At 34.3% G+C, this 22802-nt stretch overlaps 1 protein-coding gene and 1 pseudogene across 2 annotated transcripts in view; both read left to right on the forward strand.

The window, feature by feature from the left end:
- The window catches only part of ZFR (zinc finger RNA binding protein), a 67768-nt gene extending 50410 nt beyond the window's left edge, over positions 1 to 17358 (forward strand). The window contains exons 17-19 of one of the 2 annotated variants that reach the window (XR_004952366.1): positions 12840 to 12951; positions 13061 to 13158; positions 15347 to 17355. Coding sequence is in view for 1 of the 2 variants with exons in the window: in XM_016138278.2 (XP_015993764.1) it covers positions 12840 to 12951; positions 13061 to 13158; positions 15347 to 15526 (390 nt within the window). In the remaining variant the exon portion in view is untranslated. Of the gene's footprint in view, positions 1 to 12839; positions 12952 to 13060; positions 13159 to 15346 lie in introns of both variants that reach the window. The other variant, XM_016138278.2, reaches the window with a different exon arrangement.
- A 5267-nt stretch (positions 17359 to 22625) lies between these two features.
- Positions 22626 to 22744, forward strand: LOC118606954 (annotated as a pseudogene).
- The last annotated feature ends 58 nt before the right edge of the window (positions 22745 to 22802 follow it).

The following is a 22802-nucleotide window of genomic DNA, read 5'->3' on the forward strand; positions in this document are numbered from 1 at the left end:
CCCAAAAAATCTAGTGCTCCTTTAATGCCATATATAGTTATTACTATGTTATTGGCTATATTCCTTATGCTATACTTGCTATTTCCGTGACTATTTTATAACTATCCATTTGTACTTTTTAATCTCTTCTCCATTTTTCACCAACTCCTCAACCCCCTTCCTATCTGGTAACCCTCCAAATGTTCTCTGAATTTGCCTTTTTGTTTGTCTTTTCTCTAGATTCCACATAGACATGCAATCAATTATATGACATTTATCTTCTTCTAACTTACTCAATGCAGCACACTGCCCTCTAAGTCCATCATGAAATATCGTTTTTCATCCCATTACTTTTAAATCTTTGTGTTTCTTTTAAACTGAAATGAACCTCTTACAGGCAGCATATGTAAGGGTCATTTTCTCATTCATTTAGCCACCCTGTCTTTTGATTGGAGCATTTAATTCTTTTACATTTGAAGTACTTGTTGATAGGTAGTTGTTTTCATTCTTTGTTTAGACTTTTGATACATTTTTTTTGTCTTTTTAAGTCCCTCCAACATTTCCCGTAATACTGGCTTGGTGATGATGAACTCCTTTAGCTTTTTATTGTCTGTGAAGCTCTTTTTTTCCTTTCAATTCTAAATTATAGCTTTGTTAGGTAAAGTAATCTTGGTTGTAGGTCCTAAGTTTTCATCACTTTGAATATTTTGTGCCAAGCCCTCTGGCTTGTACGGTTTCTGTTGAGAAATCAGCTGACAGTCTTATCAGTGTTCCCTTGTATGTAATGTATTGCTTTTCTCTTGCTGCTTTTAAGATTCTCTCTTTGAATTTAATCTTTGGAATTTTAATTATGATGTGTCTTGGTGTGAGCCTCTTTGGGTTCATCTTGTTTGGAATTCTCCAAACTTCCTGGGGTTGTATATCTATTTCTCTCACCAGGTTAGGGAAGATTTTTGTCATTATTTCTTCAAATAGATTTTCAGTTCCTTGCTCGCTCTCTCTCTCTCTTCCTTCTGGTACCCCTGTGGTGTGAATGTTGTTATGCTTGACATCCCAGAGGCATCTTAAACTATCTTCTTTTTTTTGGATTCTTTTTCTTGTTGCTGTTCTCATTGGATGTCTTCTGCTACCCCATCTTCTGTGTTGCTGATTCAGCCCTTCGTTTCATCTACTCTGATTCCCTCTAATGTACTCTTCATCTCAGATATTGTATTTCTCATTTCCTACTGGCTTCCTATTATGTTTTCTATCTCCATTTTTGCTTTTTATCTCTTTGTTAAAGTTCTCACTGAGTTCATATGCTGTTCCCTAAGTTTCTTGAACATCTTTGTAACCAGTGTTTTGAACTCAACATCTGGTATATTGCTTGTCTGCATTCTGGTGAAGTTCTTTTTCTGGACCTTTGTTCTGTTCTTTCATGTGAGATATGCTTCTTGGTCTCCCCATTTTGGCTGCCTCTCTGTGTCTATTTCTGTTAATTAGGTGGGTATGTAAGTCTCCTGGTCCTAGAGTGGCTTTATGTAGTAGGTGTACTGTGGGGCATAAACCTGGGAGGGGTCCAGCTGCAGGCCAAGTTCAGTGCAGCTTGTGCACCTCTGGGGCCACCTGGTAAGAGTCACCAAGCATATGGCTGTCACCTGTGTTGGGCTTACAGGTGCCTTGAGGGGCCAAGTCAGAAACCAAGGCCGGCTGCCACTGATGTGGGGATTGGGGCTGCTCAGCAAGAGGTACAGGGCATGCTGAGGCCAGACGCTGTTTCTTGGGGTTTCGTCAGCCTTCGAGAAATTTTATGAAAGTTCACAGCAGGAGCCAAGACAGCCTGTTTGTATGAATAAATCACTGGAAGCCACTTGGGTGGGCCCACAAGTTGGGAGAGGTGGAGTCTCAGGGAATCCCCTGGGCGGAGTGACCTCTCTTATCCAGGTTGATGGCACCTACATGTGCAGCCTGGGAGTGGGGAGGGCTCAACAGAGGAACAATGGCTTCTGCCTGCACCTGTCTCAGAGCCAGCCACCCCTCTAGCCCTTGCCCTAAAGCCTAACAGCTTGGTGCCTCCTCATATGTCCCTGGCACCTGTCAAGCCGCTTCCCCAGCTCGAGCTCAGAGCGAGCAAGTTCATCAGCGAGTAAAGCCAGGCGCAGGCCCTTTACAAGGAAGGTCTCTGCTACCTGTAGCTCTCTGTCTCACTCAACTGAAGTCTCCACTGTTTTCACAACTGGAGGGTGGGGAATTCTCCTCCTAGCACTGGAACCCTGGGCCAGGCCTAGTGTGTGGCCAGGACCCCTGGCTCCTCAGGTGGGAGAGATGGCTCTGCAGCCAAGATAGCCCTCCCAACTCTCCATCGGCATACACGATCATGGGCACAGGCCATTCTGCATCTCCACCCCTCCTACCATTTGAGGTGGCCTCAAATTTGAGGTGATGTAGTTGTAGGGTTTCTGTTCAGCCAGACCTCCGGGGACTCTGCCTGCTAGTTGCTCTGTAGTTTTGTTATAATTCTGGTGCGGCCACTAGAGGACGGGTGTATGACCTCTACATTCTATGCAATCTTGAATCTTCTGCACATGTATATATTTTATAATAACTAACAAAAGCTCTTAGAAGGATATCTTTCAAGTTAGAATTAGTGATTGTCTCTGAGGAATGAGAGGAAGGGATGATGAGGATCGAGATCGATAATATTTGGCTTTTATCAGGATAAAATATACGTACATTCATTGCTGTAAACTTAAGTTGATTTTATAATTATAAATGGATTAAAGATGGATCAATCGTCAATTATTCTAATACCATTTAACAATTAATAATGACTGTCCTCCCAACCCTCAGTTTGAAATTTCATTATCATAAGCCAGTGGTCTCAACCAGGGGCTGTTTTGCCCTCTAAGGGAAATTTGGCAATGTCTGGAGACATTTTTGGTTTCTTTTCTGTGGGCCTATTTATGCGGTTGTCTTTAATTCCTCAGCCCATTTTCTTTTCACCTGTTAAACTCTTAATTATTGAAGCTTCATAGTTGTTTTTAAAGTTCTGATGTCCTCTTCATCACATTTCTACCTCTCTGTTCTTTGTCCTCCATTATAAACACCATTCTGCACAGAATTTTTTTGGCTTTTCTCACGGTTTTTTTTTTCCCAAATGAACTTGACTACCATTTTGTTCAGTTTCTCCATAGTTTTTTCTCTTCACGTTTTCTAAGTTAGAATAGTACTGCATTGAATTAATAGATTAATTTGGAAAATATTGTTATTTTATAATACTAACTTCTCTTAGCCTATATTAGGAGATATTCTACTTAAATTACTGAAATTCCATTTTTACACCTATTTAGATTTGAATAGGTTCTATGCATGTTAAATGTTTGGGGTTTTTTGTACCCAGGTATTTTATCTTTTAGAATTTTTTTTCTCACACATTCTATTTTCTGGTTATCATGTATATAAAAGCTATTAGCTTTGGAAATTAATTTTGTAACCCACCACTTGACTGTTTTATTTGTAATAATTTCTTTCAAGTGATTCTCTTGGATTTTCTAGTATGAAAATCATACTTACAAGTGGTATTTTGCCTTGCCACTATTTTTCTTTATTTCCTTATTCTTATTTAATTGATACTTCTACAGTAAATATGGAATAAAAGAAATAATACTTTCCCTTTGCATGTTATGTTTGTAATGGTGTTGAAAATGCTGCTACTGTATAAAGTGTAGTAAGCATGTTATATAGTCTTTTATTTGAGCTATTTACTTCTTTGTCATGTTAGAAGTATCAATCTTTTCCTAGTTTACTAAGTAATTTTTAATCAGGAATGGAAATTGAACTTCATCAGATAATTTTTCAAGGTTTATTAACATCATTGTGTAGTTTCTCCCTTTAATATGTTAATATTGTGTATTATACAGATTTTCTTACACTGCTCTGCCTTTGCATTCCATGGGTGAGTCTCATACAGTATATGAGAATAATCTTAATAAACTGTTAGGTTCTGTTTGCTAATAGTCTATTTAGGAATTTTGCAGTGACATAATTTTTTGTAGTTTTATATTTGTTCTCTTTGTCAGATTTTAAACCAATAATGTACAAACTATTAAAACAATTTGGAAGTTTTCATTCCTACACCTTATAGAATCTTTTTTACTTTTTTTGCTTTTAATTTTCCTGGTTTGATTAGACTAGCCAGTAATAATGGCTGCCATATAGGAACAAAATAACAAATGAGTGTTTCAGTATTTATTTGAGATCATAATTCACTAAATTCTTAATGAATTTTAAATATAAAATTATATAAGCATCATAACTTCAAGTTTTAAAAATTTATAAAAATATAAGCATTGTACATCATCATTCTACTTCCTGCTTCCTTCAACTTCACTCCCTTCCAGGTGCTCGTAAGGCTTTTTTTTTTTTTCTTTCTTTTTTTTTTGTAGTGAGTCCAACCTTCAATGCATGTGAGAATGGACTCTCGGGCCATTCCTTCTAGACCACTCTTGGAGTCTGGAGGTCCTGTACCTTTTTTCCCCTCCTTATCAGAGAGCCATCAATTTCAGAGAGCACCCTCTCCTTTGAGATTACAGAGCTGTTAGAGCTGAGTGGGAGAGAAAGATGCCCAGGTGAAAGGAATTGTGGGGGTATAGGCCATAGCAGGGTAATGATAGAAGAGTCAAGGAAGGATGAGCAAAGCTGCTGGCTGATCTTTGAAATCATGAACACATAACATATGGCACACTAGTATTTTGGTGGTTGGCAACACACCAAAACATCAGTATTTTGACATTTAAAAATTACTCCTAGTATTATATTCTTTAGGCAGTTCAGTGGTTTATCTGTTTTATTTGATTTTTCTCTTCCCAAAGAATCAGCTCTTTGGATTTATCTTCCAGATCTACCATTTTATACTTTAATAATTTATTAATTTCTAATTTCTGTTCTCCTTGGGTTTATTTTCATTGTTCTTTTACAAATGTCTTGAGTTGGATACTTGTTTCATTCACTCACACTTTAATTATGTAGAGGTTTTAAAGCTGAACACAGATGTTTGGCTATATATGTAATGTTTTTTTCTTTATTTTCTATGCTGTCTAAAATTTATTTTAACCTTATCTTTAACCAAGAGTAGTTTTTTAGGGAGTTTTTTAACTCCACATGATTGAAGGAGGGTGGTTTTTGTTTTTGTAAGTAACTTCTAGTTTTTATAGCATTGCAATCCAATAAATGTATTCTACTTGCAGTTTTTTAAATTTGAACTTTTTCTTTGTGGTCCAATAATGTGTACAATTTTAATTGGGCATTTAAAAGATGTGTTCTTGAGAAGGTATAATGTACAAGGTATACGTCTTAGTTCAACTTGATCCATCATTTTGTTCATACCTTCTGTGTTATTTCCTTACATGTTTTTTGTCTACTTCATCTGACCATGGACCGACAAAAGTGAACTAAAATCCGCTACTTCTGTTATGTTTCTATTTCTCTTGTATTTTTTACAGTTTCTCCTTTATTGTTTTGTTGCAGTGATATTTTGGATGTAAACACTTGAGTTATGTTGTGAATCTGAACCTTTTGCCATTATAAAGGGCTCCTCATTTAACACTTTATGCCATGAGTTGTTCACTTTTTAATATCAAATTTCTAACCTTTTGCTACATTTGGTATGATTCTATTCATGTTCATTATGTTTTCTTTTGTCATTTCCATAATTCTTATCTCTTATGAATGTTTTCCTTGTGATTTAGACAATTAGTTGTTGCCCTTCTAATTTTATGTGGTATTCTCATTCATCTATTTGTTCAACAATTTTAGATGATACCAACTTTTCATCTATAAAAGCTGAGAAAATTGTCGCTTATTCTTTCTCCTTCCCTTTTGGGCTTCTTGTTATATTTTCTTCTCTCATTTGTTTTATTCATTTCTTTAATATATTTAAATTTGTTCCTTGATTTATCTTACTCAAATTCTGATTGCACTTAGAAAAGGAAGAAACACTTAAACTTTTTTAAGCCTTAAAAGTGTTAAACATAATTACATTTATCTTAAGTAATCTCATTCCTTATGATTGTTTATACTCTTTATTTGAAAAACCACTAGGTTTTTTACTGGGGCTTATTTTTTGATCAACTGCATTTTACCATTGAAGTTTTTACCTAAAAGCGTGTAAGTTTTTTGAATCACATGTTTGAGAATCTCTACCAATTGCTGTTATTTTAATGAGAAATACATTGTTAGGTCACAGGTTTTCTCTATTTCTGACTCCTTTATCTTCCAGCATTGAATATTACTAAGTCTAATTCCAGCCTAATTATTTTGCCCTTGCTTTTTCTACAGGCTGCTGAAATAATTCCTTATTTATCCTTGAATTTCAGTGGCTTATCCAAATTATGTCTTGAAATCTGTTGTTCAGTATCAACATTTCATTGAAACCTTTGTTCTTTTGTCCTGCAGATATGACTTTTGTTTCAGTTTGAGGGAAAAACAATCTTCTGTTATGTCTGAATTATGTGATTCTCTCTTTCAGGGGCACCAGTTATCCTTATGTTGGATTTTGTCTTGCATATCTATTGTCTTCTCTGTGATTGTTTTAATCTTAGTTCTCTTTCCTTTTGTGTGTCCTGTGATTGTCTCTTTGTCAGTAACTTGATTGTCAGCTATATCTCAATCTTCTGTACTATTTATAATTCATTTATTAGTTGTGTAATAATGTTATTTTGCATTTCAGTTTTCTTTATCAACTCCGAAATCTTTTCATCTTTACTTTTGAGCTCTTAATTTCATTGAGTTTTTGTATTTGTCACATTTTCTCATAACTCAAAACATTAGATTATATCTTCATTCCCTTAAGATTCTTCCAGAATGTATTTTTTTAACATTTTCTTTTTTAGAGCAATTTTTGGTTCACAGCAAAATTGAGCAGAAAATAGAGTTCCAGTATACCATCTACCACGTACAGTCTCCCCACCAACATTTCTCAATAAAACAGTACATTTGTTATAAGTGATGAACCTCTATTAACCATCATTATCACTTAAAGTCCATTCAAAGTAGATTTTTAATCTATTTTTTATGCCATGTTGCACCCAAATACAAGATTCATGCCTGGTGTGTTCTTGTTTTTTCATCTTGTTGGTGCTTGGCATCATCAATTCCAATACAAAAATCAGCTTTTTGTGCCGAGACATCCAAATAAGAATTGTCTTTGAATCTATGCACACGTTCTAAAATACTTATTATTTTTGTTAATCTGCAAGTTTTGCTTTAAGGATTGTTTATGGTAAGAAGTAGGGTTTGGCTGCATGCAGCCTCGTTCCAGACATGGGCTGTGCTTTCTCCTGTCTCTTGATCGAGTGGGCTGTGGTACTCTTTAAGGGGTGAGTTCCATTGGCATACCTTTAGGCTTCAGGTTTCAAACCCAGGATGGGCTCTGGGGGCCTTCGCCTTTGCAGAATCTGCTATATTTGTATTCTGAGATGATTCACCATTTCCTTTCAGGAGCAACTTTTATTTTCCTGAACCAAGAGGGAGCTTTGGGTATGTGAAGCCACTTTAGGACACAATTGAGAGTTCACAGGCATCTTTGATGTTACTTTTCCCTGCCCCTCTTACTCTTTTGGAAGATCTTATTACCAATTTTTTCTTTTATCTACATATTAGTCAAATGTCTGTTTATTATTTATGGATAATTAGGATTCTTCTGCTCTTTTTTTACTTCCACAGTCTTTCATATGGTGAATTCTGTCACTTCACCTTTCTCTGGTGAGATGGAAGGTAGTCATAAGGGGTTTTAACGTTTAGGAAAATTTCTTTTCTTGGTACTGCCTGCAACATGACGTGTTCTACCTCTCCGAGTTGGAAGGTTATTGGAGAAATTTTTTGGATTTTTTTCACTCAGCTGCCAACCCCAAACCCATCGTTTTCTAGAAAGCCAGGTTGAGAGCTACATGGAGAGTTGGCCAAGCCACTCAAGGTTCATTGAAGTGTTTTTTCACTGGCTGTTTTGTTGACGCTGTTACAGCTTTTATTGGGTGGCAGTAGTATGTGTTTTAACATATTTCTTAATCATAATTATGTTTGGGGGACAAGAGATCATGAGATTTGGCTTTTTACTATCACTTTAAGCAGAGAGTAACTTTTCTTCTTGATTTTCACAAAGTAAATTTGAAATTCTTATGAACGGTATTCAATTTTATTTAGCATTCAGTTAATTTGAATAAATCTTTAAGTAACAATGTCTGTTTTTAGGCTCTATACTCCTGCTATGTGTACTGCATATGGAACTCTGCCTTCAAATTAGTTCTGAATACATACTGGTGAAATGAAGAAAATATAGGTAGAGTTTTATTGTAAGGTTGGTCTGGTATCAGGATTGCTGTGTAGTATCTCAGTCTTTAGAATGGTATGCCTGCTGTAATTTTAAAAAGACATATAGTTAACTTTTTAGTGTTTATTGTATATTTTCTAAGCAATGTATATTAGGATGAGGAATATTTTACAAAAAAGAATGACCTCTCACAACATGGATGCACCTCCAAAACATGTGAATGAAGCCAGACACAAAAGGTCACACGTATGATTTCACTTGTATGATGTATCCAGAATAGACAAATCCGTAAACAGACTACAGATTCATGGTTGCCATAGGTTTGTAGAAGGATGGAATGGGGCAAAGCTGTTCAATGTGTAAGGGGCTTAATGTGAACAAGATAGTGGTAATGGTTGCAAAACATAGTGAATGTACTAAATGCCACTGAATTATTCACTTTAAAATAGTTAATTTTATGTTACGTGAATTTTACCTCACTTTTTTTTTTTAAAGAATGATCTGTCAAATATAAAAGGACAGTTCCAAAAGAAGAGACTGAGAAAAATGCCATATTTATACTTTGTGCTCAAATAGCAGTTGAGATATGTGGTTTAACATTTTTTTCACATACTTTTTTGGATTTTCAAGAATATTTTAGATAGATTGAAGTTATAGATGTTAGTGGCAGCGGCTTGGAATAAGAGAGTTTGTCTGTTACCTTTAGAACCAATGAAGAATTTTTAAATGATAGGACACCGACATCTCAGGGCAAAGAACTAACATTCTGTTTTCTTGCAGAAGAAATCAGCAAATTATACTTAGACCGTATCACCTTATTCATTTTAGCTTAAAAATAATAACTAGGCCCTTGATTATCCCTTAATAAAACCATCTACTTAAATGCACATGCACTGTCAAATCACCAGTAGCTGTAAGTAAACTTTTTTCACAAGGCTTGACAGTTTTTAAGAATTGTTGAGTATGAGATTAAGGTGCTGTGCATAAATATAATACAAAAATATAAATGGATTTAGGAATGGAAGTCTGTCATGCACGTATCAATATTACTCTATGTCAACTGAAATATGGAAATGGATTTTGTACATACAGTTGCTTACTGTGGTGGTATTCATAAAATCTTATTTTAATAAAAACATTTTCCGTAAAATGGGAATAATAGTCATATCTGTCTCCAAAAGGTGATTGTGATGATTAAAATTGGTGAATGTATATAAAGGTTCAGAACAGTATATAAGAAGTCCTGTTATTAGCTTTAATAGTGAAGAAGATAACTGTTAATACTGCTGTTATATTTAACCAGAATTCCTAGTGTTAGATATTCAGTTTTTTTGCAGTTTGTTACAGATAAACAGCTGCATTGAATATTTTTTGTGCTTCTATTTAAGTATAATTTAGTGCCGACATTGCTGGTAGGTGCCTTTGAGCTTGCCAGTTGTATGCTAAAAAAAACATTTTACCAGTTTATACTTCCACCAAATAAAAGTGCCTGTGTTAACCACAATCTCATAGGTGGTTTTTTTTATGGCCTTTGACCTTTAACAGAGCAAGAAACTAATATCCAAGAAACCTAATGTTATTTGTCTGAATCACCATTGATAAAGTTATTTATTGAAATATAGTTGTAGTTTTAGAAAAGCAGGATTTGAATCAGACACACTTGGGTTCAAATCCTTTAAACACAATCTTTTCATCTTCTATCTGTAAAATCCATTTATCACGCTGAGAATACTCGCTGACAGTGATGGCAGCCACAGCATTTACCCCAAGATAACTTGCAGATTACAGTCCTAACCTTACCCCCAAAGATTGCCACAAAATATCTCACTTTTATTATTTTCGCATTGCTCTAGCATATTAATAATCTTTGGAAACAAATGACATTATTCTGTTTATAGCATTCTGTTTGTAGTAGTGGTATTTCCATTTACAAAATAAAGTAATTCCCAATCACTGAAAAATGTTAAATCCTAGAAAACATAGCACTCACACATCATGTTAATTCTGGTAGAGAATTGCCCTTTTTCTAAATGGGAAATGGGTTAAAATTGTGGTATAATAGTATCTCGTTAGGAAAATTAAATGAAATCATGCATTTAAAGTGCTTAACATGACACCTGCCACTTAGTAAGCATTATTGTTATTAATACTATAAGAGATGAGAAGGAAAAATAGGCTTTATGGCTTTTTTAAAGCAAATATTACAGTCATTGATTTCAAATCATTTATTGTGGAGAGCTTTTTAAATAACTTTAGCCACCAAGATCTTTTACATTACAGCCTAAATATCATTTCCCTAATTTGATTCTGTTCATCTTTGATATTGTCCTTTTACTTTTGAACTCACACATTTCAGAATTTATAAACCATGTGTATTCTACTTTTCTTGCTTTCCTAACTGTAGACATCTGCTTGGAGAATAACCATATTTTGTAGAAAATTAATATTTTTAAATTGTTCACAGTAAATTTCAGAAGTCAATAGTTGACTTAGTTTCATTGTGTGTTTAAATATATTGACTTTTTGTTTTTCATAAATATTTTTTCCTGGTTTTTAATTAGTTTCTACCTTTATATGCAAGTATAAATCACACTTATTAAGCAGTTAGCAGATTTTGAAAAGGTTTTTAATTACTTGCCACATTCTCTATTTGGCATATAGATTATAGGTGATTATTTAATATTTGTTTTTTTCTCTTTAACATTCCCTGAAAGTACTCAGTAAAATTTGAGATATTTATGAAAAGTTGCGTATTTTATGACTTCTTCAATTTTGTATTTTAAGCACAACATCAGTGAATAATTTGCTTATTACCTTTGATTTGTTTTATCAGCAGGATTATTTTTACATTCTTTCCAAGAGTATATTCCATTTCATAAACATTTATTGAGTATTTTCTATATGCTGACCCCTTATGCTAGGCAAAAGGATTCAGAATGTTTGACATTGACCTTATCCTTCAGGATTTCAGTCTATTGAACATCCTAAAATAATATTTGATTTGTTTGGAAAGGAAAGGATATTACACATTCACAGAGTGAAATGGGAAACTGAAGCTAATTTCTTAAAATACTAAAACTTTTCAATGAAAATCCTTTAAAAAATGTCTTGAACATCTGTATTTCTAAACTGGATAAATTAAACCACCTTATTTTTTTAGTTGTGATTTACATTAATCATTATGAACATTATTTTCCATTTTATTTCAATCTCTCATGCTGCCAGCTATCATTTATTACTACTGTAATGCTCACTGTTTCTTTAAGTTTCTTTCTCTCCCTTACAATTTATTACTAATTTGTTTGGGTGGGACTGCAGTCTTTTACATTTCCAAACTTTAGATTTCTTTAAACAAGTTTTCTTGTTTAAAAGGTAAGAGTAATGACCTTGGAGTGAAGAACTTGACTTAGTTTTTTACCTATGATTAAATCTATGAGCTTTTAAAGATGCAACTAGAAATGGATTCCCACTATGGTATTTGCAGCCTCTTTCATTTTAAAGATTTCATTATAGTACCAGTACTTACTTTCTTTGAATTGTTAATAGTGATCTTATTTCTTTGAATTGTTATTAAAAGCTACAACACTGGCAGACCTTAAACATTATGCTAAGTGAAGGAAGCCAGGCACAAGGCAAGTTTTACGTGGTTTCATTTGTATGAATGAAATATCCAAAATAAGCAAATCTATAGAAATAGAAAGTGGTTTAGTCGTTGCCAGGGGTTTGTAGGAAAGGGAAACTGGAGAATGACTACCGATGGGTATGGAGTTTCTTTTGGGAGTGATGAAAGTATTCTGGAATTAGATAGTGATTGTGATTGAACAACTTTATAAGTATATTTAAAAAAAAAAAACAACTGAATTCTACACATTAAAAGAATGAATCTTTTTGGAATTATATCTCAATTTTTAAAATCTAAAAAACAAATTTTCTGATAGACCCTTCAAGGAACTTCCCGGATAGGCTGCTTTCTAAATCTATTTTTCCTTTCGTCTTTTATTCATCGGTTTAGATTTTTAGTTTCTCAAATGTACTTTACAGCAAAAGTGTAATTTGTATTTTCCGTAGGGATAATAGAAATACAGTTGTGCATTAAATGAAAATTTAGATAATATACATTGTAAAGAAAAAACAAAGGTCTTCACTTAAAAGATTGACCTGCTCTAATTCCCTGGTATCATCATTCTGTAGGTGTAAAAAATGAATGTATGTGAGCTCTAAATTAAATAGCTAAAGAATTTTAAGGGCTATCATTTTAGTAAGAAAGGATAATAATTAAAATAATAAAAAACCTATTAATCTATTTTACATTTTTCTTAAGAATGATTTATAACATTTTTAAATGTAAATTCTATATTGCCTTACAAGTTTTGTTTTCATTACTTATTTTGATTGTTTTTATATTACTGTAATTTTTATTTTATGTTTTTATCATTTCTGCATAACTTTAAGTCTTTAAAGTTTTTAATTTTCATTAAGTAGCTTGTCATTCTGGTGTTTGCAGATCAGTAAATTCCTTAGGTCTGTAATACATTTTTTATGTATTTATTTTCAGGCTATGGAGTTACTAGTAGAGAAAGCAATCAGTAGTGCTTCTAGTCCTCAGAGCCCTGGAGATGCACTGAGAAGAGTTTTTGAGTGCATTTCTTCAGGGATCATTCTTAAAGGTAAGTTTTACTTTGTTTTTAATATTTATGTATTTGATAATTGAGTAAGAACTCCTCTTTCTTTTACAAAAAGCTAATGGTTTTTTTCTCACTGTGGTGATTTCCGTAGGTAGTCCTGGACTTCTGGATCCTTGTGAGAAGGATCCCTTTGATACCTTGGCAACAATGACTGACCAGCAGCGTGAAGACATCACATCCAGTGCACAGGTACCTGTGTGTTCCTAATTCCAAAACTTCCTTGGGTCACTGCCCTTAAGGTTTTGTTTTTATAATTGTCTTTAGAAGAAATACTATATAGTATTCGTTCTGCTGCTGCTTTAGTAAGTAAGCCCTTAGAAGGGATTATAATTTAAACTACATTTCACTAAATAACCTTAAATTTTATTTTAACTGTGTGTATATCTAAGTATATTATATAAATGTAAAAGTGCAGCTGTGTTTTCATTCTCTCATTAAATCTGAGTATTGAGTTATAATCAAGATGAGTAGCAAAACTGTTTACCTCCTTTGGTTGTACAGAGGTGATGTGCTGTATGGTTTATGTAATTATTGTTATAACTTAGCCTCTCCTGCCACTGGAAAGGCCATCTAATGTAGTAATTAGAAGTGTGGGCTCTAGAGTAAAGACTCTCCGGGTTTGAATACCAGTTCTGCCACCTCGTCTATAAAATGGGGAAAACAGCAGTATCTTTCTCAAGCAGGATTGTTGGGAAGATTAAATGAGTTAACAGATGTAACTGTAACATGTGTTGCATGCCATTGAGTTAGCTCTGGCTCCTGGCAACTGTGAATGAGCGATGTCCACCAGGTCCTGTCCTCAGCAGCCTTGCTAAGCCCCTGTAGACTCATAGCTATGGCTCCTTTTATGGAGTCAGTTGTCTCCTACTTGGTCTTTCTCTTTTCCTGCTTCCTTCTACTTTTCTAGTGTTATTGTCTTTTCCAAAGAACCCTGCCTTCTCATGATGTGTCCAGAGTAGGAAAGCTTCAATTTTGTCATTTTTGCTTCTAGTGATGTTTCCAGCTTGATTTTCTCTGGGACTCATTTATTTGGTCTTTCTGGTGGTTCACGGTATCCATAGACCTCTCCTCCAATGCCATATTTAATTTTTTTTTTAAATCACACTTCTACATTGTCTAGCTTTATGTTAGCTCTTATCAGCGTTATCAGTTGTCAGTTCTATTGGAAGAAGAATTATGGAAAAGGAAAAAATATGAACTTAATGAATGAATGAAAAATTAATGTAAAACCGCTATGGCTCCCCACTTCCCCCACCCCCCAAAAAAATACAGAGGTTAAAAATATCTCAGCTGAAGAAAATAAAGAGGGGTTAAAAATAGCCTGAACAGCAGCCACTTTGGAAAACAGCTTAACTCTTAGGTATATACCAAAGAGAACTAAAAAAACATCCTCACAAAAACTTGTACATGAATATTCAATGCAGCATTATGCATAGTTGCCAAAAAGTGGAAAGATTCCAAATGCTTATCGATTGATGAATGGATGGATAAACAAATACGTTATAATATGATATAATACAGAGTAGAGTATTATTTAGCCATTAAAAGGAGTGAAGTATTGATTGATACATGCTACACTGTGGATGAACCTTGAAAATCTTAGGCTGTGTGAAAGAAGCCAGACTCAAAAATCCACATGATCCCATTTATATGAAATATCCATAGTAGGCATATCTATAGAGTAGTAGTTGTTGGGGTGAACGAATCTTCTGATACGTGAATTATATTTCAAAATAGTCTAAACAGTTACATTAAGGGTTATAAACTACATAGTTAAAGGATACCATTTAACCAAATGATGATAAAATTTTGAATTAGTGTGAGGGGTATATATTCCCATAAATTTGAGGAATCTCAGAAGTCTCTACTTTCAGGATAATGTGAAATCTTACAACATCGATGCCTATCATATTCCTGTGTATACATAGCCATTTAGTGAAATCTTTTCTTGGTTTATGAAGTAACAGGTTAAGTGTGTGTGTGTTTGTGTGTAGCCCATGCTGAGCCTGCGCACATGGGCATCCACAGAAAAAGTAGGAAAATATGGGACTATGACCCAAAGAGGGGTTCACTCAATGAGTGAGACACTTTTTTTGCTATATGTTCTTTCAGGATTTTTTTTTAATGAACACAAAACATAATTTTAAAGATTTATTTTTTAACTTAGTTATGTTTTAAAAACAAAATAGCATGTACACAGAAAATCCTGAAAATAAAAACAACAGAACATATAATGGGCATTTCAGTTGAGAAACTAATATTATTCAAGATATTTCTTTTATTAAACATTTTTTACATGTGGGACATATAAGCCTAATAAGAATTGTTACTTTGGTTTTTCAAAATTAACTCTAAATTTTGACCTTTTTTGTTGCAGTTTGCATTGAGACTCCTTGCATTCCGCCAGATACACAAAGTTCTAGGCATGGATCCATTACCCCAAATGAGCCAACGTTTTAACATCCACAACAACAGGAAACGAAGAAGGGATAGCGATGGAGTTGATGGATTTGAAGCTGAGGGGAAAAAAGACAAAAAAGATTATGATAACTTTTAAAAAGTTTCTGTAAATCTGCAGTGTTAAAACAACAGGTGCCCATTTGTTGGTTTTTTCATTCATAATAATGTCTACTTTGAAAACATTTATCAAGAATTTAAAGAATTTCATGGAAGAACCAAGTTTTTCTATGACATTAAAATCTTAATGTACAGTGTTAGGTATTATATGAATGGAAAGATACCACCCTTGCCCCCCTGACCTCCCCCTAAAAAAAAAGAAAAATGTGCTCCAACTTGGGGGAAAACAATGGCTCAGATTTTTTTCCCATTATTTTGCTTTTATTTACTTGTTGCCCTAATTCTCCCTATTTTTTGTCTTTTCTTAACTAGTCTTATTAAATCTTTACTGTATTTAATGCAGTATTTGTGCTTCAGTTGCTATGTGTATTTTGAGATTTTTATTTAGAGGTTTGGTTTGTTCTTTGACACTAGTTATTACTTTTTGTTATAGATGATATCCTTTGCCCCTTCATATTTTACAGCAGTACGTTTTTTTGTAACGTGAGACTGCAGATTTTTTTTCCTTTCATTTTGTTATTCTCTATGTGATGGATTACAACACAAAAAGTTATCCTGCCATTTAAGTGCTCAGAACTGAATGTTTCTGCAGATCTTGTGGCATTTGTCTCTCTAGTGTGATATATAAAAGTGTAATTAAGACAGATTTCTGTTAATCTAATCAAGTTTGCTGTTAGTTGTGCATTAGCAGTATAAAAGCTAATATATACTATATGGTCTTGCAACAGTTTTAAAGCCTCTACATAATTAATAAAATGCATGACATTTTTGTTTTTAATAGACTTTTAAAATTATAATTTTAGGTTTGACACGTAGATCTTTGTACAGTTGACTTTTTGACATAGCAAGGCCAAAAATAACTTTCTGAATATTTTTTTCTTCTGCATAAGTGGAAAGGGCATTTTTCATACTATAAGTGGGCTAACCAATATTTTGAAAAGAACTTTATCATTGTGCAACTAACAACAGTAACTAGCCCTTAATTATGATGACAGTTCCTTATTGGTGTGCGTGAGATTACTCTAGCAATTATTACAGTATAACACAGTTGAATGAGTCCTTCCCCCTCCACCCCCACACCCCATCACCCAGATAATTTACAGTTCTATTAACAGTGAGGTTGATAAAGTATTACTGATAAAAAATTAAGATTATCTAAGGGGAAAAAAACAATTATTTGGTGTGGCCATCTTACATGCTTATGTGTCCTACAAAGCTAAATATTCTAGCAGCGGTGTAATGAAAAGTTACATCTTACTGTTGATGTATGTATGCTCTGGTACACAGATGTCATTTTGTTGTCACAGCACTACAGTGAAATACACAAATAAAAACTTAAATTCATGTAATGACTTAAATGTATTATATGTTAGAATTGACATCATAAACTATTTTTGCTTTGAAATGACTTTGCTTCAGTAAAACCATGTTCGAATGTATTGGGTACTTAGATCTTGTTATTCCTGACAGCTGTTTATTGCCTGAGTTCATAATTTCCAGAAAATTTTATACTTCAATACTATACTGGTTCAATTTCTTTCTCGGGTCAGAATCTTCCCCCAGTTTCTGAGGGGACCAGAATACTGTAGGAGACAACCATTGGGGAGCTAGAACAGGAGGCTGGGTTTCTCCTCCAGGTTTGTCACATGCTATCTATGTAACTTGGGCAAACCTTTTTTTTTTTTTTCCCATCCTTTTGGGTCTCACTTTGCTCTTTTGAATAATTAGTCACCCAGTACATTTTTGCAATTTTGTTTTTCACAGTTCTCTCAGAAGAGAAGAAAAGAATTAAAATTTATTACACACTAATGACAGACACCATGTTTGCTTGGTCTTTTCACACATTTTCCTGTTTAAAATATAACAGTAAGTGAAGGTGCTATATTTCTTATTTTTCAGATGGGAAAACTGAATCTCAGAGTGGCTAACTGTAAGGATCACACATTAAGTGCCAGAGTGGAAATTGAGTAGTTTCAAAGTTTATGCTCAGCACTTTCCCAGGCTCCCTTCATCTTGCAGTTATGTTCTAAAAATATTTTTGTCCCATGTTTAAAAATTTTGCATTTAGTTTAAGTATCTTCCTCCAGATATACAATCAGTGCCGTTTAAATTTTTTACTAAAATAATTTCAGTATTATTTGTGCATGGCTTGTTTTCATAGCCGTCAGGCTCACATTAACCATCTTGTATGAAATAACATGGGTGGAACATTCTTAAGTATCTTCATAATTTTTAAAGAAAACTAAACTCTAGTCAAAAGCAGTATTGATTATCACCCTGCTATTGCATTCTTCAACCGATTGTTTTGACAACTAATTTACTTACCTGTTATTCTCTGTGTCTGAGGCTGGCTTTCTCTGTTACTAGCACATGCTTATGTTACAGTAATTTCATGATAACATTCTTATAAAACAAATAGATTTATTTGTCCCACCCCCAATTATATAATACAGTCCAAATTAGAATTTTGTCTGTCTTCATTACCATTTTTTTAAATTTCTTTAACCTATTTCCTGTTTGCCCCAAGAATACTCGCCATTGGCACTTGTGGCTGCAGAGTTTACCACAAGATAACTCAGATTACAGTCCTAACCTTCCCCCAAAGTTTGCTACGAAATATCTCACTTTTATTATTTTCACATTGCTTTACATAGCAGTAGTCTTTGGAAAATGACATCCTGTTTATAGCATTCTGTTTTTTAGTGGTGTAATTTCTATTTTCAAAATACAATACTCAATGACTGAAAATGTTAAATCCTCGAAAATGTAGCAGTCCTATGCATGTTAACATCGTTCTCGAACAGTTGTTAGCCAAAGATTGATTCGATGAATCCAATTTATATATACATTAGAGACACATTCTGTTCAGAAATAACTCCAAGAACAGTTTTTATATTTTAGTTTTGCATTGAAAACTAATCAGATTTGCTTTATCCTCAAAGAGCATGTTTATGTAAAATAATACTAGCGGCAAGCTGCACTTTTTTTTTTCTACATAGGAAATGAGTTGTTAGAATTAAGAATGCGAAGTTGCATATACAGCATAGCCAAACATCTCATTTTTTTACAGCATTTTAAATCATTTTCTTATTGATAAAAAGCAAACTTTTGCATGGTCATGCTACTATGTTGCTATTGTGTTGATATGAATTGAAGTTATAAACAGCTGCCCTTTTTTATACTGAATTTGATAGCTAATTAAAATTTTTTTCCCCAATAAAGGAGAAATCAGTGCCATAGAAAGATAATGTTCATAGCAGTGGTCTCAAATTTGTCCATGAGCATCATCTGGGGAACATTCTTAAAATCAAGATTTCTAAGCCCTCCCTAATTACAGAGATTCTGACTGAGGAGGGCCAGAATAAGCTTCAGAGTGTGCATTTTAAGTTGGCTTTCTCTTAGGTGTTTGTTTGCATGGATGGTTCATACCATGTTATAAAAATGTCTCATGCCTCCCCTTCCCCCTTCCCAGAGGCAGTCAATTTTGCCCGTTTGTGTACCTTTCCATACTTGGTCTGTGCACTTATTAGCATGAATGTGTACACCCCATATGTTCTTTATGCAAATGGATGCGTACTCTACATATTGTTATGTGCTTTGCTTTTTTTCCAATTATTATGTCTTGAAGTCTTGGAGATTGTTCTGTATCAGTATACATGGGGAAATTGTATTTTTAACAAGCTCTGTACAGTCATATCAAATTAGATTTTTCTTTAATCACAGGTGTTTCTGATGCAGATGGTACAAGGATCATGCTTTAATAAACATACTTTATAGCAGTGACCATAATGTATAATCTAATGCCAAATTATATTTTTAATTTAATATTAAAAGTATTAACAGCCATTCTATCTATATATGGCAATAGTTAACTGGGATATTCAGCATATCATAATATCCCCATTTCCCAAGCAATTTTGATTAACTGGACAGTTATCTTTATATTGCTTGGTGTAATAATATTAGATGTTAAATAAAATCTGAAAATAGGAAACAATTATAACTAAGTGCCTGAATAATATTTTTGAACAATACTTAATCTTGTTCCATATTAAATACAAAGCTACTATATTCATCCTATTCTAATATCCCAAGTAAGATGAAAAATATCAGTCTTCAGTTTGGAAAGGACTGATTAATAACTCAGCTAACGTGAAATGCTTTCTTAGTCTGTTTAATGAGAGTATGAAAAGTCAAATTGAACTGGTTAATCACTCAAAATACGTGAATATTAAAGAGTTCAGAAGTAGAAAGGGAAAACTACATGTGACTTGGATCAATGTGGGCCTCGTATTAAAGATATACAGAAGAATGCAATATGACAGGTTCCTGATGAGAAAAAGTCCAGATTGTTGTAACTTACCTCAGACTTTGCTATGAGCTGTTTAAAAAGTGCAAGCCATGCTTCAGTACAACTTAGCATGCAATATAATGCAGGTGAAAAGCAGGAGGCCTGCCTTTTAATGCATATGTGGGAGTTAGGAGGGAAGTTAAAACTTACGTTAACAATCAACTTATTTCTGTGGGGTAGCATCGAAACAACTGAGAGGTAGCTTCCTTGTGTCCTTTGAATGATATTCAAGGTGAGACAGTAGTTCTGCCGCCCTTTTACCCCACGGATTCAGATACCCGCTGTCAAAAAAAATTGCAGAAATTCACAAGTTTTAAATTGTGTTCCACTCAGAGTAGCATGATAAAATCACACCGTCCCATTCCATCCTACCTGGGTTGTGAATCATCTCTTTTGTCTAACGTATTCATACTGTATATACACTATCCACCTATTAGTCACCTGGTCGCCATCTTGGTTAGATTGGTTATTGAGAGAATGCATTTACCTAACCTTTATTATAGTATATTGTAATTTTTTTATTAACCTCTTACCATTCCTAGCTTATAAATTAAGCTATCATAGGAATGTATGTATAGATAAAAACAGTATACATAGGGTAGCACAGGCGTCCCCTGTGGATGAGGAGCGACTAGTGCATGTAGTTCTATACGTGGCATTGGTCACACCATATTTGAAGTATGGCGTTCAGTTCTGGGCATTAGTTTTTAAGTGATAATCACTAGTAAAGTGAATTTGTTCAAAACCATGTTGTGTGTAGTTGGAACTACAGAGCAGGAGGGAAGAGATGATGCGGAGAGAGGATTATAAGTGTTTTCTAATATGAACAGCTATGGAAAGAATATCAGCTGAAGAAACAGCTTTTTAAAAATGTTAATGGCCACAGTAAAATGGGTGGAGACCACTTGCAAAAACTATTGCCCATGTTTAAAATTATAATCACCTGTTTAAGATTTTGGTCGTGGCCCTGGCATTAGGTATGAATAATATACAAGATGATTGGATCTTTTCCAAGTTTAAAATACTATTGTATTATTAGTCCATGTACCTAGTAAAATTCATTCAAATAGAACTCAAATGGCCAGTTGCCTCAAAGTTGTAAGAATTATTTCATGGCAGCCAACATAAGATTTATAAATAAGATTTTGGATAATGGGTGCTGGTTTTGCTACACCTTGACTTTCTCTTTGTTCCTCGTGGCACTGAAATTCCTGGAGTTTTTTCCTCCTACCTCTGAACATTCCCTTTCTGCTTCTGCTGCTTCCAGATAGCACCTTTCATGGTGATGTCTGCATCTTCTGTATATGTATGCGCATGCTATTAATGATCTCATCCATCTTCAAGATACTCCTTTGGTTAAAATTACTTAACAAATCTTGTCTCTATCCAAATTCGTCTTGCTTTTTTCTGCCTCCAGTATTTACACTATTCAGTCTACAACCCCCGGATTATTCCTCTTAAAACATGTTTGTACATATATCACTGCTACTAAAAAGACCCTTCAGCAGCTCCACTGTTAAACAGTATAATTTCATCCTCAAAGCAGTACTACATAGCAGGTATTTATTACATATGAGTAAACCAGGGTTCGAGGTTTAGTAACATTGCAATAAAAAAGGTCATTTGAATAATACAGTCTCTTGAATTGAGTCAGATCATCAGAAAGCTACATACTTGCAGAGTTTTGTTGACTTCAAAGCCTGAGCTTTTAATCTTTATGCCATGTACTTCCTATAGGTGCTTTTCAGCCAAGCCTCTGCAGAATTTTAATCAAGACAGCGTGCAAACAGATTTTGGTATCCCAAACTTGGTCTACTCCAAAGGCCTACCCAATCAGGCTTCCTGTCCCCTCCTCCACCCTACCCCCATTCTGAAGAACTTACAAAAGCTTTATCTTTTTGGAAGGTCTATGGTTAAGGATAGGGAAGAAGTAAATTCTATCTCCTCTGCTCTGCATTTTAACCTTTACCTGAGCCAGAAGTCAGAAGTGATATGCACTATATTCAGGATTTCAAAAAATTCCAATTTGACTTCTCTTGAAAAATTGGAAGATACAATGACACAGGGCATGTGTTACTACACGGTAACAATAAGCTACAGCTGAGAGTAATGGCCACTCCCTCTAGAAGATAAATTTAAGACAAGGCTTCTAGACCCTTTACCACAGCTGCTGCTGCTCCCCATTTTGCCTACCATGCTGGCCCTGTGGGCATTTAGTTTCATTATCTCCAATGCTAGCCATTTTACCTGTGGACTCTTTCAACTTTAGTGTACAGCCTCATCTGTTAAACAGGCACAGAGAATCTCTCAAATTACTTTTAGTTCTGATCACGTGTTTCCTATATGCTAGTACACTTGATGTTATGCATATTTAATGTAAAGGACAGTCATAAAGAACCACTTGATTCACTTCCTTCATTGATTGTTTCAAAAGAGATGTCAAGAAGGAGACCTGAAATTTAAGCAAGGTACAACCTTAAGGTAATCCTTTATCTCAGAGGAGAGACTAAAATCTATCTCTTAAAAACCTCTAAGTAACATTGCTGCAGCCTGCCTGTCTTTCCTGTCTGCTATTTAGTTGGACTGAAAGAGTTTGAACAAAAGACTGTGGGAGTTGAAGAAAGCAAAGATGGGCTAAAAGGAAAATAAGATTTTCTAGATGGCAAAATTCTTAATTGCCTAAGTTCTTAATCTTTTTGTGATATCTTAGTGTACATCAAAAGAGATGGACTGTGAAGATGCCACCCTGAACATGCCCCATCTCGTCCTATCTCAGAAGCTAAGCAGGGGTGGGCCTGGTTAGTACTTGGATGGGAGACCACCTAGGAAGACCAGGTGCCGTAGTCTTTAAAAAAAAAAAAGAAAAGAAAAGAAATGGAAAGTAGAAAGCTTAATATATGGTAAA

Source organism: Rousettus aegyptiacus, unplaced genomic scaffold (genome assembly GCF_014176215.1).
Source record: "Rousettus aegyptiacus isolate mRouAeg1 unplaced genomic scaffold, mRouAeg1.p scaffold_m13_p_8, whole genome shotgun sequence".
NCBI classification, from domain to species: domain Eukaryota; kingdom Metazoa; phylum Chordata; class Mammalia; order Chiroptera; family Pteropodidae; genus Rousettus; species Rousettus aegyptiacus.